At 32.5% G+C, this 14,209-nt stretch overlaps 1 protein-coding gene across 1 annotated transcript in view; it reads left to right on the top strand.

Moving 5' to 3' along the window:
- The window catches only part of LOC117107568, a gene marked incomplete at its 5' end in the record, with an annotated part of 11,644 nt that extends 3,538 nt beyond the window's left edge, over positions 1 to 8,106 (top strand). Inside the window, 6 exons of the mRNA XM_033249271.1 lie at positions 281 to 817; positions 1,482 to 1,547; positions 2,112 to 4,229; positions 5,289 to 6,348; positions 6,893 to 7,713; positions 8,063 to 8,106. Coding sequence (XP_033105162.1) covers positions 281 to 817; positions 1,482 to 1,547; positions 2,112 to 4,229; positions 5,289 to 6,348; positions 6,893 to 7,713; positions 8,063 to 8,106 — 4,646 coding nt within the window. The remainder of the gene's footprint in view (positions 1 to 280; positions 818 to 1,481; positions 1,548 to 2,111; positions 4,230 to 5,288; positions 6,349 to 6,892; positions 7,714 to 8,062) is intronic.
- Positions 8,107 to 14,209: the final 6,103 nt, after the last annotated feature.

Here is a 14,209-nt window from a genome sequence, read left to right as displayed (position 1 = left end):
TAATTAGTAAACCCCTACTGTAGCTTTTCATAGTTTTGGGGGGTTTCGCCCCTTGTACCTCTCCCAAGATGCTTTGAGTGATGTCCGATCATACCCACTCACCCTACTTCTTCCCTCTCCTTGAATGACTGGAAATGTTAGCCGACCCGTTCCACCAGTCCAGAGTAATACATTAGCAAGAAAGATCAAAACAAGCATTAAACTTTTCTTGATATGTGCAATTTCATAAAAATTAAATAATAATTTTTAATTATAAAGTAAATTCTTCGTCTTTTTACAGCCATTTCTAATGAAGATTTTATGGAACTTAAATCAGTTGTCTCAGAATGGTTTGACCAGCGTGGATACGTCAATAACTTGAAAGTTTTGTACACAGATCTCCTTTCTCCTGCTGTGTTACATAATGCTTCTACAACAATTGATTTGTTGAATTGTTTAACTGATCATGATGAATTGAATTCAACAAATCTCACTCTAATCTATGACACCATAAAAGTGAGCAAACAATTTGGCTTAGTAAAGAAAATTAAAGAACAATTGCCATCATGTCCAATTCCTGCAAATATTAAAGATATTGAAATATCCAGCTTCACACCACACAGACTCAAACTAATGAAGTTGGGATCATTACTGACAGAAGATGATGTGCCCAAGATTGATCGATTGTATAATGGTGCATTAAAGAAGTATGCAGACAGCTGGTGTTTGATTATTGATCTAGAAAAGAGAAGTGTAATTTGTGAAGAAAATATGCAGAAATTTATTACAAAGTTAGAAAAACTTGAACTCAAAAAAGCTGTGGATGCTCTGTGTAAAGGTATTTAATTTTTTATTCTAACATAATATTGATTAGATTACACAAATTAATACTTCCAATACAGGTATTTTCAGTGTTTTGGAAGTAGGCCTAATTCACTGTACAGTTCATTTATAGTTTCAAATGCATCTTCAAACTCTGATAAAATGGTAATGGTACATGATTGTCTATAATATTTATAGAAATATATGAACATTTTTATAAGAGTATATTTATATGCAGTAGACTATATTAATATACTAAATTTATGGTTTTGACTCCAAACATTATCATTAACCTGGTATTATAAAAGTGCATGTGTGGTCATCTTTGTCTGGACAATTACAACTACGGTAGTCAATAGGGTTTGTTGCACCTGCATGCTTTTAATGGCAGTGATGGCTACAGTCATCCCCTCTAGTTGTTGTTGGAAGCATTGTGGATTACTATGGCAATGGTACCTGATTCCAACATGCATGGTGTTAGTGGCAGTGATAGTTTAAACAATCATTTGTTGTTGGAAACATTATAGGGTATTAAATTAGAGCAAGGGTATTCAATTCCAACATGAATAGTCAATCTTTTGTAACAAGGGTTATACCAGGTGATTGGACAAAAAAACATTAATAATTTTTTCAATTGATTTAGAAATAATTGCTCAGATGTTCTTATTGTTCAAACATAGGTAATCAGAAGGATCCTGAACATGTGATTTCATTAGACCCAGAGCACCAGGAGCAGCTAAGACGAGGTATGGTGACATTTGTTATAATTAAGATACTCTTGTTAACATTGTAGAAAGCACTGTATTTTTTTTAATAAGGAATGGCTGAATACATGCTTGACAACCCTGCCTACTCAACTACTTGTTTTCTGTTTCTTTTTTCTCTTCTTCTGATGTCTAAGCCTCGATAGTAAAAGTGCCATGAACACTGAATGGTGGAATCCAGTGCTGTAGAAGTCTCCAAAATTATATCATTACTACTGTATCCAACATTGTAATACAGAGCCTTGATGGATGTGCCCTCTCCTACTAATATTGCCAGTGACAATTTCCTATTCTTATTAAGGCAATCAACTCTAATTAGGAGCTTTGAAATTTTAATGTTTTCTTAATCTTCTAAACTAATTGCTGGCCAACAAAATGAAATGTATTGATAAAATGTCTTAAAGTATAATATGTAATACTGCTAACAGTGGTATTGATGATAGTTGGCTCACATTCATTGTGTTTGGTTTATTAGCGATTCAAATAGTTCTACAACAAATACACATGATAGAAGAAATGTGTTGTTCTTCTTTGATTTTATTCCAGATATAATTATTAGAGATTTCTTGACTAAAAGGCAGAAGCAATTGTATCACAATGTGAACCAAATGACACCAACAATCTGGCACGAAGATCATGAATTAGATATTGCAGAAGTATTCACTGAACTCATCTTAATGCAGTCTCAAAAAGAAGAGAAAAAATCAAAAGCTAAGTCAACATCTAAACAAAAGAAAGGTAGTCCCACATCTTTAACAAAGGTATTAGGTGTTATTAAATCAGAAGATTCTTGTAAGGTATTAATAACAGGTAAAGGAGGAATGGGTAAGACTACACTCCTTAGATATATTGCTCATAAGTGGGCTACTGATGATGTAGATAATGCTTTTGCTAATAAATTATTGTTTCTGATAAATATTAGAGACCTAAAAACAGGTGAAAAGTTTTTAGACATAATTATGAAGGAAATTGATTGGCAAACATTAATATCAAAGAACAAATTGCCACCCAATTCTGTTGAAGGCTTTCTGGTCACTCATGCTGATGAAATAGTGATTTTGTTAGATGGATATGATGAGTTAGAAAAGGGTGCTAAAGATCCAATAGATCTATTCAAAGGAACTGAATTGGGTGAATGCACCGTGTTGATGTCATCCCGACCCGACAACATAGGTAAATTTTTGAAATGGTGTGATATACATATTAAAGTAATGGGATTCAATCCAAGAAACATAAAGAAATATATACATAAGCATTTTGTTTCAATTGGAAAAGCTGAAATTGGTGACTCACTAATTAGGGAGTTTGGACTTGATAATGATAATTATTATGGTGATATTCGTAGTTCTTTAAATTTAAAATTTAAAAGTAAAGATTCTTTGCCATGGTATAATTATAATGATGATGATGATTATTATTCTGAGGATGAGGATCTATCGTTTAGTGGTACTCACAAAGAAGCATTGGAATTATGCTCATCTCCACTATTATTGCTTAATATTTGTACCATATGGGAAAATAAGAAATGTCTTCCTACAGATTTGTCAGATCTTTTCAAGGAATTATTTTGTTCCAATTTAAATCAATATCAAAACAGAGGAGGCAGTGGAACTTCCATTTCCCAGTTTGAGAGAATTCCTGAGAATTACAGACGTGCCATGCAAATATTAGGAGAAATTATATATGAAGGTCTAAAGGAAAATAAACTGTCCATTGACAAATATATTTTGTTAAACAAAGCAAATGATAAACATTTGGTACATTTAGCTCTCAAACTTGGATTTGTTTATAAAGATAGCCCTGTTCATCCAGGTGAAGTAAGAGAGATTTACACTACCCCACATAAATTAATTTCAGAGTCACTAGCAGGATTTTACCTGTTTGAACAAATCCAAAAAGGGAGCTTGAAATCTGAAGAATATGAGGTGATAAGATGTAATAAGTATTTACAAATGACAAGAGTATTTACAATAGGCTTCCTTTGTGCTGATGCTTGTGTATTGTTTAAACATTGGTTGATAATCAGGGCCTCAAATTTTTACTCTATAGAGCAGTGTTTGAGATATGTGAAGAATGAATATAAAGACCATGTACTAAAAGAATTGGATGAACACATGTCCAATGAAATGAAAGCATGCTGTGAGAAAATATACCAGTCTGTCAGAAGTGTTCTTGATTATGAAGACACATCAAATGTGCATTTATTTACACTTATGAATAAATATAAATACCTTGAATACAATAATGTAAAGAAAGCATTTCCTGTGATAAATACATCCAATGAAGAATCTTTACGAAATTCTTGCAGAAATATTGTACACAACACAGTTGTACTACCAAGGGTATATAATTCCAAACATTTTTTCAGATATATTTCAAAATGGGAGGATAAAGAAATCAATATTCTATCAGCTGAGATGAAAAACCTTCATTTAACATATAATCTCACTTCTATCGATTTAGACTTTAATTGTAGTTCATCATCTTTGATTCATTTCCTAAAACATGCAAATAACCTATCTACCTTGGCTATGACTCATTGGCTTACAGCATCTGAATTTAGTTTGGTCATCAATGAGTTAAACAAGGCTGATGTAAAGTTAAAATTAATACATCTTATTATACAAGGTATTGACTTGGCTTCAGTCAGTAGAACAACATTAGGTCATCTTTTGAAGGTCTCTCCACACCTGATACATATTGGCATGATCCATTGTAATTTATCAGGTAGTATTATTAATGAAATGATGGAGGAATGTTGTAGGATGAATGTAGTATTGAAAAACAACATGCTTAGATTGGAGGGCAATGACCTTTCAGATATTGATAGTAAATCACTTGCTGAGTTAATTAGGGTGATTGAGGATTATGATATTTTAAAATGGAGTGATTATTCATTTACATCTGATAATCTAGAGAAGCTGGTTGACTCAATAGGTGAGAATGAGACATTGAAGTGGAAAGGGATAGACATGAGTATGATTAACCTATCTTCAATCAGAGGAAGAACATTAGCTCAACTTTTGAAGGTCTCTCCACACCTGATCAATATTGACATGAGCCATTGTAATTTATCAGGTAGTACTATTAATGAAATGATGGAGGAATGTTGTAGGATGAAGGTAGTATTGAAAGATAACATGCTTATATTGAGGGGCAATGACTTTTCAGATATCGATAGTAAATCACTTGCTGAGTTAATTAGGGTGATTGAGCATTATGATATTTTAAAATGGAGTGATTATTCATTTACATCTGATAATCTAGAGAAGCTGGTTGACTCAGTAGGTGAGAATGAGACATTGAATTGGGAGAGGATACACATGAGTAGGATTAACCTATCATCAATCAGAGGAAGAACAATAGCTCAACTTTTGAAGGTCTCTCCACACCTGATCTATATTAACATGAGCCATTGTAATTTATCAGGTAGTATTATTAATGAAATAATGGAGGAATGTTGTAGGATGAATGTAGTATTGAAAGATAACATGCTTAGATTGAAGGGCAATGACCTTTCAGATATTGATAGTAAATCACTTGCTGAGTTAATGAGGGTGATTAATGATCGTTATAATAGTACCTTAAAATGGAGTGATTACTCACTCACATCTGATCATCTTGAAAAGCTGGTTGACTCAGTAGGTGAGAATGAGACATTGAATTGGGATGAGATAGATATGAGTAGGATTAACCTATCTTCAATCAGAGGAAGAACATTAGCTCAACTTTTGAAAGTCTCTCCACACCTGATCGATATTGACATGAGCTATTGTAATTTATCAGGTAGTATTATTAATGAAATGATGGAGGAATGTTGTAGGATGAATGTAGTATTGAAAGATAACATGCTTATATTGAGGGACAATGACCTTTCAGATATCAATAGTAAATCACTTGCTGAGTTAATTAGGGTGATTGATGATACTTATACCTTAAAATGGAGTGATCACTCACTCACATCTGATAATCTAGAGAAGCTGGTTGACTCAGTAGGTGAGAATGAGACATTGAATTGGGAGAGGATAGGCACGAGTAGGATTAACCTATCATCAATCAGAGGAAGAACATTAGCTCAACTTTTGAAGGTTTCTCCACACCTGATCCATATTGACATGAGCCATTGTAATTTATCAGGTAGTATTATTAATGAAATGATGGAGGAATGTTGTAGGATGAATGTAGTATTGAAAGATAACATGCTTATATTGAGGGGCAATGACCTTTCAGATATCGATAGTAAATCACTTGCTGAGTTAATGAGGGTGATTAATGATCGTTATGATAGTACCTTAAAATGGAGTGATTATTCACTCACATCTGATCATCTTGAAAAGCTGGTTGACTCAGTAGGTGAGAATGAGACATTGAATTGGGAGAGGATACACATGAGTAGGATTAACCTATCTTCAATCAGAGGAAGAACATTAGCTCAACTTTTAAAAGTCTCTCCACACCTGATCTATATTAACATGAGCCATTGTAATTTATCAGGTAGTATTATTGATGAAATGATGGAGGAATGTTGTAGGATGAATGTAGTATTGAAAGATAACATGCTTATATTGAGGGGCAATGACCTTTCAGATATCAATAATAAATCACTTGCTGAGTTAATTAGGGTGATTGATGATCGTTATGATAGTACCTTAAAATGGAGTGATTACTCACTCACATCTGATCATCTTCAAAAGCTGGTTGACTCAGTAGGTGAGAATGAGACATTGAATTGGGATGAGATAGACATGAGTAGGATTAACCTATCTTCAATCAGAGGAAGAACATTAGCTCAACTTTTAAAAGTCTCTCTATAACATTGGAAAAAAAATTAAATTTGGTAGTGCAAGATGAATACATGTTAATTCCATCAATTTCTCATCTTCATTCTCTCTTTCTCTCCATTCTTTTCTTAACAAAATACAAATGAATAACATCTTTGATTTTCAAGGTTAATCAATCTAATACGGTTTGTTGTTTTGGCATGTGTCTTAGTGTCATCGATGTAACATAAGATTATATTTAAACGTCTAGTCTTGCCATATCCGACGTAATGTACGAAAATATTTAAAAGTAAAATAACTTTATAAGGAGGAACCTGTCTCTTATACACATCTCTTATATTGAGGGGCAATGACTCAGAGTCAGAGGAAGAACATTAGCTCAACTTTTAAAAGTTTCTCCACACCTGATCGATATTGACATGAGCTATTGTAATTTATCAGGTAGTATTATTAATGAAATGATGGAGGAATGTTGTAGGATGAATGTAGTATTGAAAGATAACATGCTTATATTGAGGGGCAATGACTCAGAGTCAGAGGAAGAACATTAGCTCAACTTTTGAAGGTTTCTCCACACCTGATCCATATTGACATGAGCCATTGTAATTTATCAGGTAGTATTATTAATGAAATGATGGAGGAATGTTGTAGGATGAGTGTAGTATTGAAAGATAACATGCTTATATTGAGGGGCAGTGACCTTTCAGATATTGATAGTAAATCACTTGCTGAGTTAATGAGGGTGATTGATGATCGTTATGATAGTACCTTAAAATGGAGTGATTATTTACTCACATCTGATCATCTTGAAAAGCTGGTTGACTCAGTAGTTGAGAATGAGACATTGAATTGGGATGAGATAGACATGAGTAGGATTAACCTATCATCAATCAGAGGAAGAACATTAGCTCAACTTTTGAAGGTCTCTCCACACCTGATCTATATTAACATGAGCCATTGTAATTTATCAGGTAGTATTATCAATGAAATGATGGAGGAATGTTGTAGGATGAATGTAGTATTAAAAGATAACATGCTTAGATTGAAGGGCAATGACCTTTCAGATATTGATAGTAAATCACTTGCTGAGTTAATTACTGTGATTGGTGAGCCTCATGATACCTTTGATAATTACTTACTAAGACATAACAAGCCTTATGATACCTTAAAATGGAGTGATTACTCACTCACATCTGATAATCTAGAGAAGCTGGTTGACTCAATAGGTGAGAATGAGACATTGAATTGGGAGAGGATAGGCACGAGTAGGATTAACCTATCATCAATCAGAGGAAGGACATTAGCTCAACTTTTGAAGGTTTCTCCACACCTGATCGATATTGACATGAGCCATTGTAATTTATCAGGTAGTATTATTAATGAAATGATGGAGGAATGTTGTAGGATGAATGTAGTATTGAAAGACAACATGCTTACATTGAAGGGCAATGACCTTTCAGATATTGATAATAAATCACTTGCTGAGTTAATTAGGGTGATTGATGATCGTTATGATAGTACCTTAAAATGGAGTGATTACACACTCGCATCTGATCATCTTGAAAGCTGGTTGACTCAGTAGGTGAGAATTGAATTGAAAGAGGGTAGACATGAGTAGGATTAACCTATCTTCAATCAGAGGAAGAACATTAGCTCAATTTTTGAAAGTCTCTCTACACCTGATCCATATTGACATGAGCCATTGTAATTTATCAGGTAGTATTGAAAGACATCACGCTCAGGTTGGAGGGCAGTTGTAATATTATATACATGTAATGCTCACGTTGTTGTGCCCGATTCCAATGTATGTTCGGATGCAAAGACTGGATCTTATATGTAATATTGTAGTGATATGACAAGTGAGATGGTTTACTTTTAATAACTGAACTGACTACATCTCTTCTGGTTATAATGCAAAGCGTTTATTTACTATTCTACTGCATGATATATACAATATATACAAGTAGGGTTGTGAGACGTAGTGTTTCCTTCAAGGTATCAGAAGGAAGTCTTCTCTAGATAACTAATACTTTACTTTTCATACAATCTTGGGGTGTGGTGGACTTTCTCTAATTGGTTGAAAGATATCACCTTATCCTAATCATTTGACTATTACATCATTTTGGGGAGTTTCTATTGGTCAGATAATATAACAACTTTGGGGGTAGAACTTAACTTATATTTAGTAACAAGCTGTCTCTCAATTGAGCTTATTTTATAAATCAAATGTAAGGAGTTGACCACCTGGGCTTTTTGTCATGAATTGGCTATTGTCCTGTCAAAGACTTCATATATAATAATTAGGGAGATGTTTAACAGATGCCCACTTGGTTAGTGAGGTAATGGGGTAGTGAGGTAAAATTTCAGTCCAATGGTTTTATTGATTTGGCCTATATTCGTAAGTTATCTTAATACTATATAACATCCCTTTCAATAATTGTTTTTTTTTTTTAATGTTTTGACATAAGGTAAAATATACTACTGTACAATGCATTAATAAGCATAATGTGAAGTAACATCACAATTCATTATAAAAATTAAAGCGTTAAACATAAAATATGACATAGCATATAACATTGGAAAAAAAAATTAAATTTGGTAGTGCAAGATGAATACATGTTAATTCCATCAATTTCTCATCTTCACTCTCTCTTTCTCTCCATTCTCTTCTTTAAAAAAATACAAATGAATAACATTTTTGATTTTCGAGGTTAATCAATCTGATACGCTTTGTTGTTTTGGAATGTGTCTTAGTGTCATCGATGTAACATAAGATTATATTTAAACGTCTAGTCTTGCCATATCCGACATACGAAAATATTTAAAAGTAAAATAACTTTATAAGGAGGAACTGAAATTAACTTTTATTTAACTAAACATTATTTACTTATTTTATAAAAAAAATCAATTTTTTCTATTACACGTAGACTGGAATTCATCTATTCGTGTTTACTAGCAATACACATATGCACTTTAACTCGTTATCGTTTAATGTCATCGCGTATTTCATAATCATTTATTAGTATACTTTTGTCATTCATTTATCCTAAGCATTTCATTACAAGTAAAATTATGTAAATTTAGATTATTTGTACCCATATGTACTTATATTCAGTATTCATTTAAACTGACGAATTTATCGTCATATTACATATCTTTCATTATCTTTCTTGGCATTAACAACTCAACAAGTAATAAGCTTGTTCATTTAGTGTTGCAATATAAGCTTGGATTATTCAATAATTAATTAATCGCTTCATTACACTTAAATCATAAACAAAATTGTTGTATTCCTCATCATAAAATTATAAACTCAATTTAAATCATTAGACAACATGTCAATATAATTCGTACTTAAATCATTACGCTGTGTATTCACACAATATAAATTCAAGTTCTCAATAATTAAATTCAACGTTTGCATGAATACTTCTGTCAAGATTTCAGTATAATTCCATGTTTACACGATAAATTAAATTTGGGAATAAGAAAATCAAATTCAATATTCTTGAATTTTGAAGTGCCTTTACGAGTGGTGCAATTAGTAAGTGAATGGTTATCATCACAATTTATAATCGAAGAATTTTTCCTCTACAAGTTCAAGTCATATCAATTAAACATTTATAAAACTTCTGGCCAGTAAATCAATTAAATTAACAAATGAATTTATTTATATCAATTATCATTTTAGCTTTAATAACCTCAAAAATTGCCTGGCTTTGAGCAATTGAAATTGGTTATACAAATTGGTATACATGTGTGATTCTGCAAAATCAACAGTCCGTTAACCCAATCTGTGCTGAATAATTGCTATATTATTGATGTTTATACTTGTGTTTTCATATCTAAATCAATCAGGTATCAATGAAAATGTGCTTGTATTAATATTCAACATTTTGCTATTTTGACCTTGTTTTAAAAAAATGCGCACTACAAAAAAATGTGGTTGATGTGGTAAAATCAAACTAATTCAAAAAATATGTTTAAATTAAAACTGAATTTTAATGATGGATGAAAAGTGAAAAAAAAAAAAAACTCTTTCTCACAATGATGGAATGTAACAATGTATTCAACTTACCCAATTATACGTCTGTAATCCTCACAACATTCATACAAGTTCATATCAAAAATAAAATGTAAAACAAAAATATAATGTTCAAAGTAGAGTTTAGTGTAATGTTCAAAAATATTCTGGAGCGTCGTCATTTCCGTCATCAGGGAGGGAAGTCCAATTAATGTCGGCTTGTCTCGAATCCTGTCATCTTTATCATCTGTCGGCTTGTCACAAATCCGATTTCGTTTCCTGTCGTTTGTCGGCTTGCCACGTATCCGTTTGTTTTTTTATCTCGCGGTTTGTTACATGCAGATGTGAGTATTTCTGCTTTGTCATTCTTCAGAAAAGGTAGGTGTTCGAGTTCCATGCATGTTCAAAAGGTTCCAATTACTATTCTGCTTTCAACTGTTGGGTGGACTTTTTTTTTTTCATCGTTGCATGAAAGGTACTGAATCGGTTCTGGTCATTCACCATGTAATATTATGTACATGTAATTCTCAAGTTGGTGTGCCCGATTCCAATGTATGTTCCGGATGCAAAGATTGGATCTTCACTATGTAATATTGTAGTGATATGACAAGTGAGATGGTTTACTTTTAATAACTGAACTGACTACATCTCTTCTGGTTATAATGCAAAGCGTTTATTTACTATTCTACTGCATGATATTACAATATATACAAGTAGGGTTGTGAGACGTAGTGTTTCCTTCAAGGTATCAGAAGGAAGTCTTCTCTTTTCTACCTAGGGCCCTAGAGTATTATAATGTGTACTCTGATAGCATATCAAATGTTCTGTTGAATGTATCAAATCTACACTCAATGTTTCTGTATATACTAGAAACACTACCCAGGGAGCAGTGACAATTGTACATGTTTTTTACAGTGTGCACACCGTCATGTTGCTTCTGACAGTCTCCATCTTGTGTCAGATGACAAAAAACACGATGGCTGAAGTTGGTCATGTTTATAATTGTATATTTATTAGGAATTTGGCAAGTCCTAATGTTACTGTAACCTAAATCATGAATATGATTCTATGGAATGAGATTATGATTTGTCACCCAGAGACCCTTAGCAGTTGAGGACCAACAATAATATTTGACAGACCAAAGGTTGTGTAACGTTGACCTAAATCATAAATATGATTCTATGAATGATTTGCTTATTTTACAGCATTTGTCATTTACACATATTTTTTATGATTTGCGAGTACGCTCTTACCCTGACATGTAAGATAGACAAATAGTTTTACCGTAGTTTAAGTCAAAATTATTCATTGCTTGTTTTCTTTTTGTAAAGCGTATTGAGGCTTTTTGCGGAATGCGCTATAGAAGAATATTATTATTATTATTAAATTTGAGTTATAGCAGGTAGATGTGAGCTAATGTTATATTAAACAATACTCTGTGGTTATTGTCTACAGTATCTGATCATCAAATAATTGTACCATATTATTTGTAACCCTATGATTATTATTTGTTTTGGAGCTCTACAATTAAGAAGATGGTAATACAATGGTATGGAAACTATAATGCTAACTTAATATTCATGTAAAATACTGTCACTCATCATATCTTGTAAAGTTTGATTAAAAAAGTTGAATCATTACGTATCGTACTGTTTTGTGTTTTTGACTGCATAAAATATACCGGTAATAACATTTCAAAAAAATTCTAAAGAGAAAATGTTACAGGTAGGCATGACAGGAAGACCTATGAGGTGGAAGGGCATCAAAGGGTAGACTCTGTTAATACACTCCATGATACAGATTGATGTACGTGTCCCTATTTGTTGCTTTATAGTATTAATTCCGAAAATTTACAGCATTCATTTTGAAAAGAAGCCCCACCCCCCTTTACTTTTCAAAAGAGCCTCGAAAAGAAGTCCACCCAAAATTTGCAAAAAAAAAAAAAAAAAATGAAGCCCAGGGCTCCAATTCGAGGTTTTACGGTATGTTGATGGTTTTTTAACAGGACGGTAATTAGTATGAACGCTGGCAACTGCTTTGAACTTTTTGTACATGAGGCATGAAACAATACTGGGCACTTTTGAAGTAGTGTTGGCTTGGAAATGGGAAAATTATGTAATGAAGGACATCATGAGTGACTTTCTTGTTCAAGTTTAAAGTATATACATTATCAACGTTATAATCAGAAACTCATCTTGCTGTGATTTGGTGATTGGTGCACGAATGATGGTGCATCAAGTTCATGTATCTTATAAAAATAATGATAAGCAATGCTAGATACATCAATAAATAATAAAACAAACAAAACCATGTATATAATGTGTATAGTTCTTTATTTTTCTACCAAGACTTTCACCACGGATACTGTATACAATCCTACAATTCCGACGCAAATCTTGACTACGCTGTCTTCCTGCTAGGTAGGATGTGTACACAACAGTTTTCTTTTTTGTAAAATAGACATTAACAATAATTATAGGCCTAATATGTCAATTCAATTAATGTTTTACTTTACTCTTAAAAAACGTACCTGACAGTCATTCTTAAATTATCTACATACATACCGATACACGGAAGTAAATTTAACAGCATATTAACCCAATCAACAGTGATTTGACAAAAGCACATATCTTATTTTGAATAAACTTTGAGTATATAAATAGATAAATACAAAAATTATGCTCAACTACAGTAATACATTACACACTGGTGTCACAAACATATATTTTTTGATACGGTAGATGTCAATTAAAGTAGGCCGTATGTGTAACAATGGAGTAATTTTATCTCTCCACAGTGTAACTACAATTGCACACATGTTTACTCAAAAACCAAGTTGTTACTGTATTTATTTTGGATAAATGTAACATAATGCATCCTAACAAAATGAATCAACCTTGCAGCAATCTCAGTATTTGTTCTATTGTTCTTCAAATTCTCATTCAAAAATAAAATGAGATCATACTTTTATTTGGCCTAATAAACCACAAATAAAGAAAAAAAAGAGAAACTTAACTTCAAGTTAAATTAATGTTTTATTAAATATTTAATTTATTTCTCTCGGTCAAAGGTATGTATTCTTGAGCAAAAAGTCATTACATGATGGACATCATGAGTCACTTTCTTGTTCAAGTTTAAAGTATATTATTATCAACGTTATAATCAGAAACTCATCTTGCTGTGATTTGGTGATGGTGCACGAATGATGGTGCATCAAGTTCATGTATCTTATAAAAATAATAATAAGCAATGCTAGATACATCAATAAATAATAAAACAAACAAAACCATGTATATAATGTGTATAGTTCTTTATTTTTCTACCAAGATACTGTATACAATCCTACAATTCCGACGCATAGGCTTATCTTGACTACGCTGTCTTCCTGCTAGGTAGGATGTGTACACAACAGTTTTCTTTTTGTCAAATAGACATTAACAGTAATTATAGGCCTAATATGTCAATTCAATTAATCTTTTACTTTACCCTTAAAAAACGCACCTGATACAGTCATTCTTAAATTATGTACATACATACCGATACACGGAAGTAAATTTAACAGCATATTTAACCCAATCAACAGTGATTTGACAAAAGCACTTATATCTTATTTTGAATAAACTTTGAGTATATAAATAAATACAAAAATTATGCTCACCTACAGTAATACATTACACACTGGTGTCACAAACATACATTTGTTGATAGATGTCAATTAAAGTAGGCCGTATGTGTAACAATGGAGTAATTTTTTATCTCCACAGTGTAACAGGGCCGGCGGAACGTTTTTCAAAGTGGGGGGGCCCCACTTATAAGCAGGCGCGTAACAGGGGTCTTGG

This window comes from Anneissia japonica, unplaced genomic scaffold (assembly GCF_011630105.1).
Source record: "Anneissia japonica isolate Jap-2015-1 unplaced genomic scaffold, ASM1163010v1 scaffold15505_len60709_cov126, whole genome shotgun sequence".
In the NCBI taxonomy this organism is placed as follows: domain Eukaryota; kingdom Metazoa; phylum Echinodermata; class Crinoidea; order Comatulida; family Comatulidae; genus Anneissia; species Anneissia japonica.
Note: the sequence above shows the minus strand (reverse complement) of the source record. Positions and strands in the feature narration are given on the sequence as shown.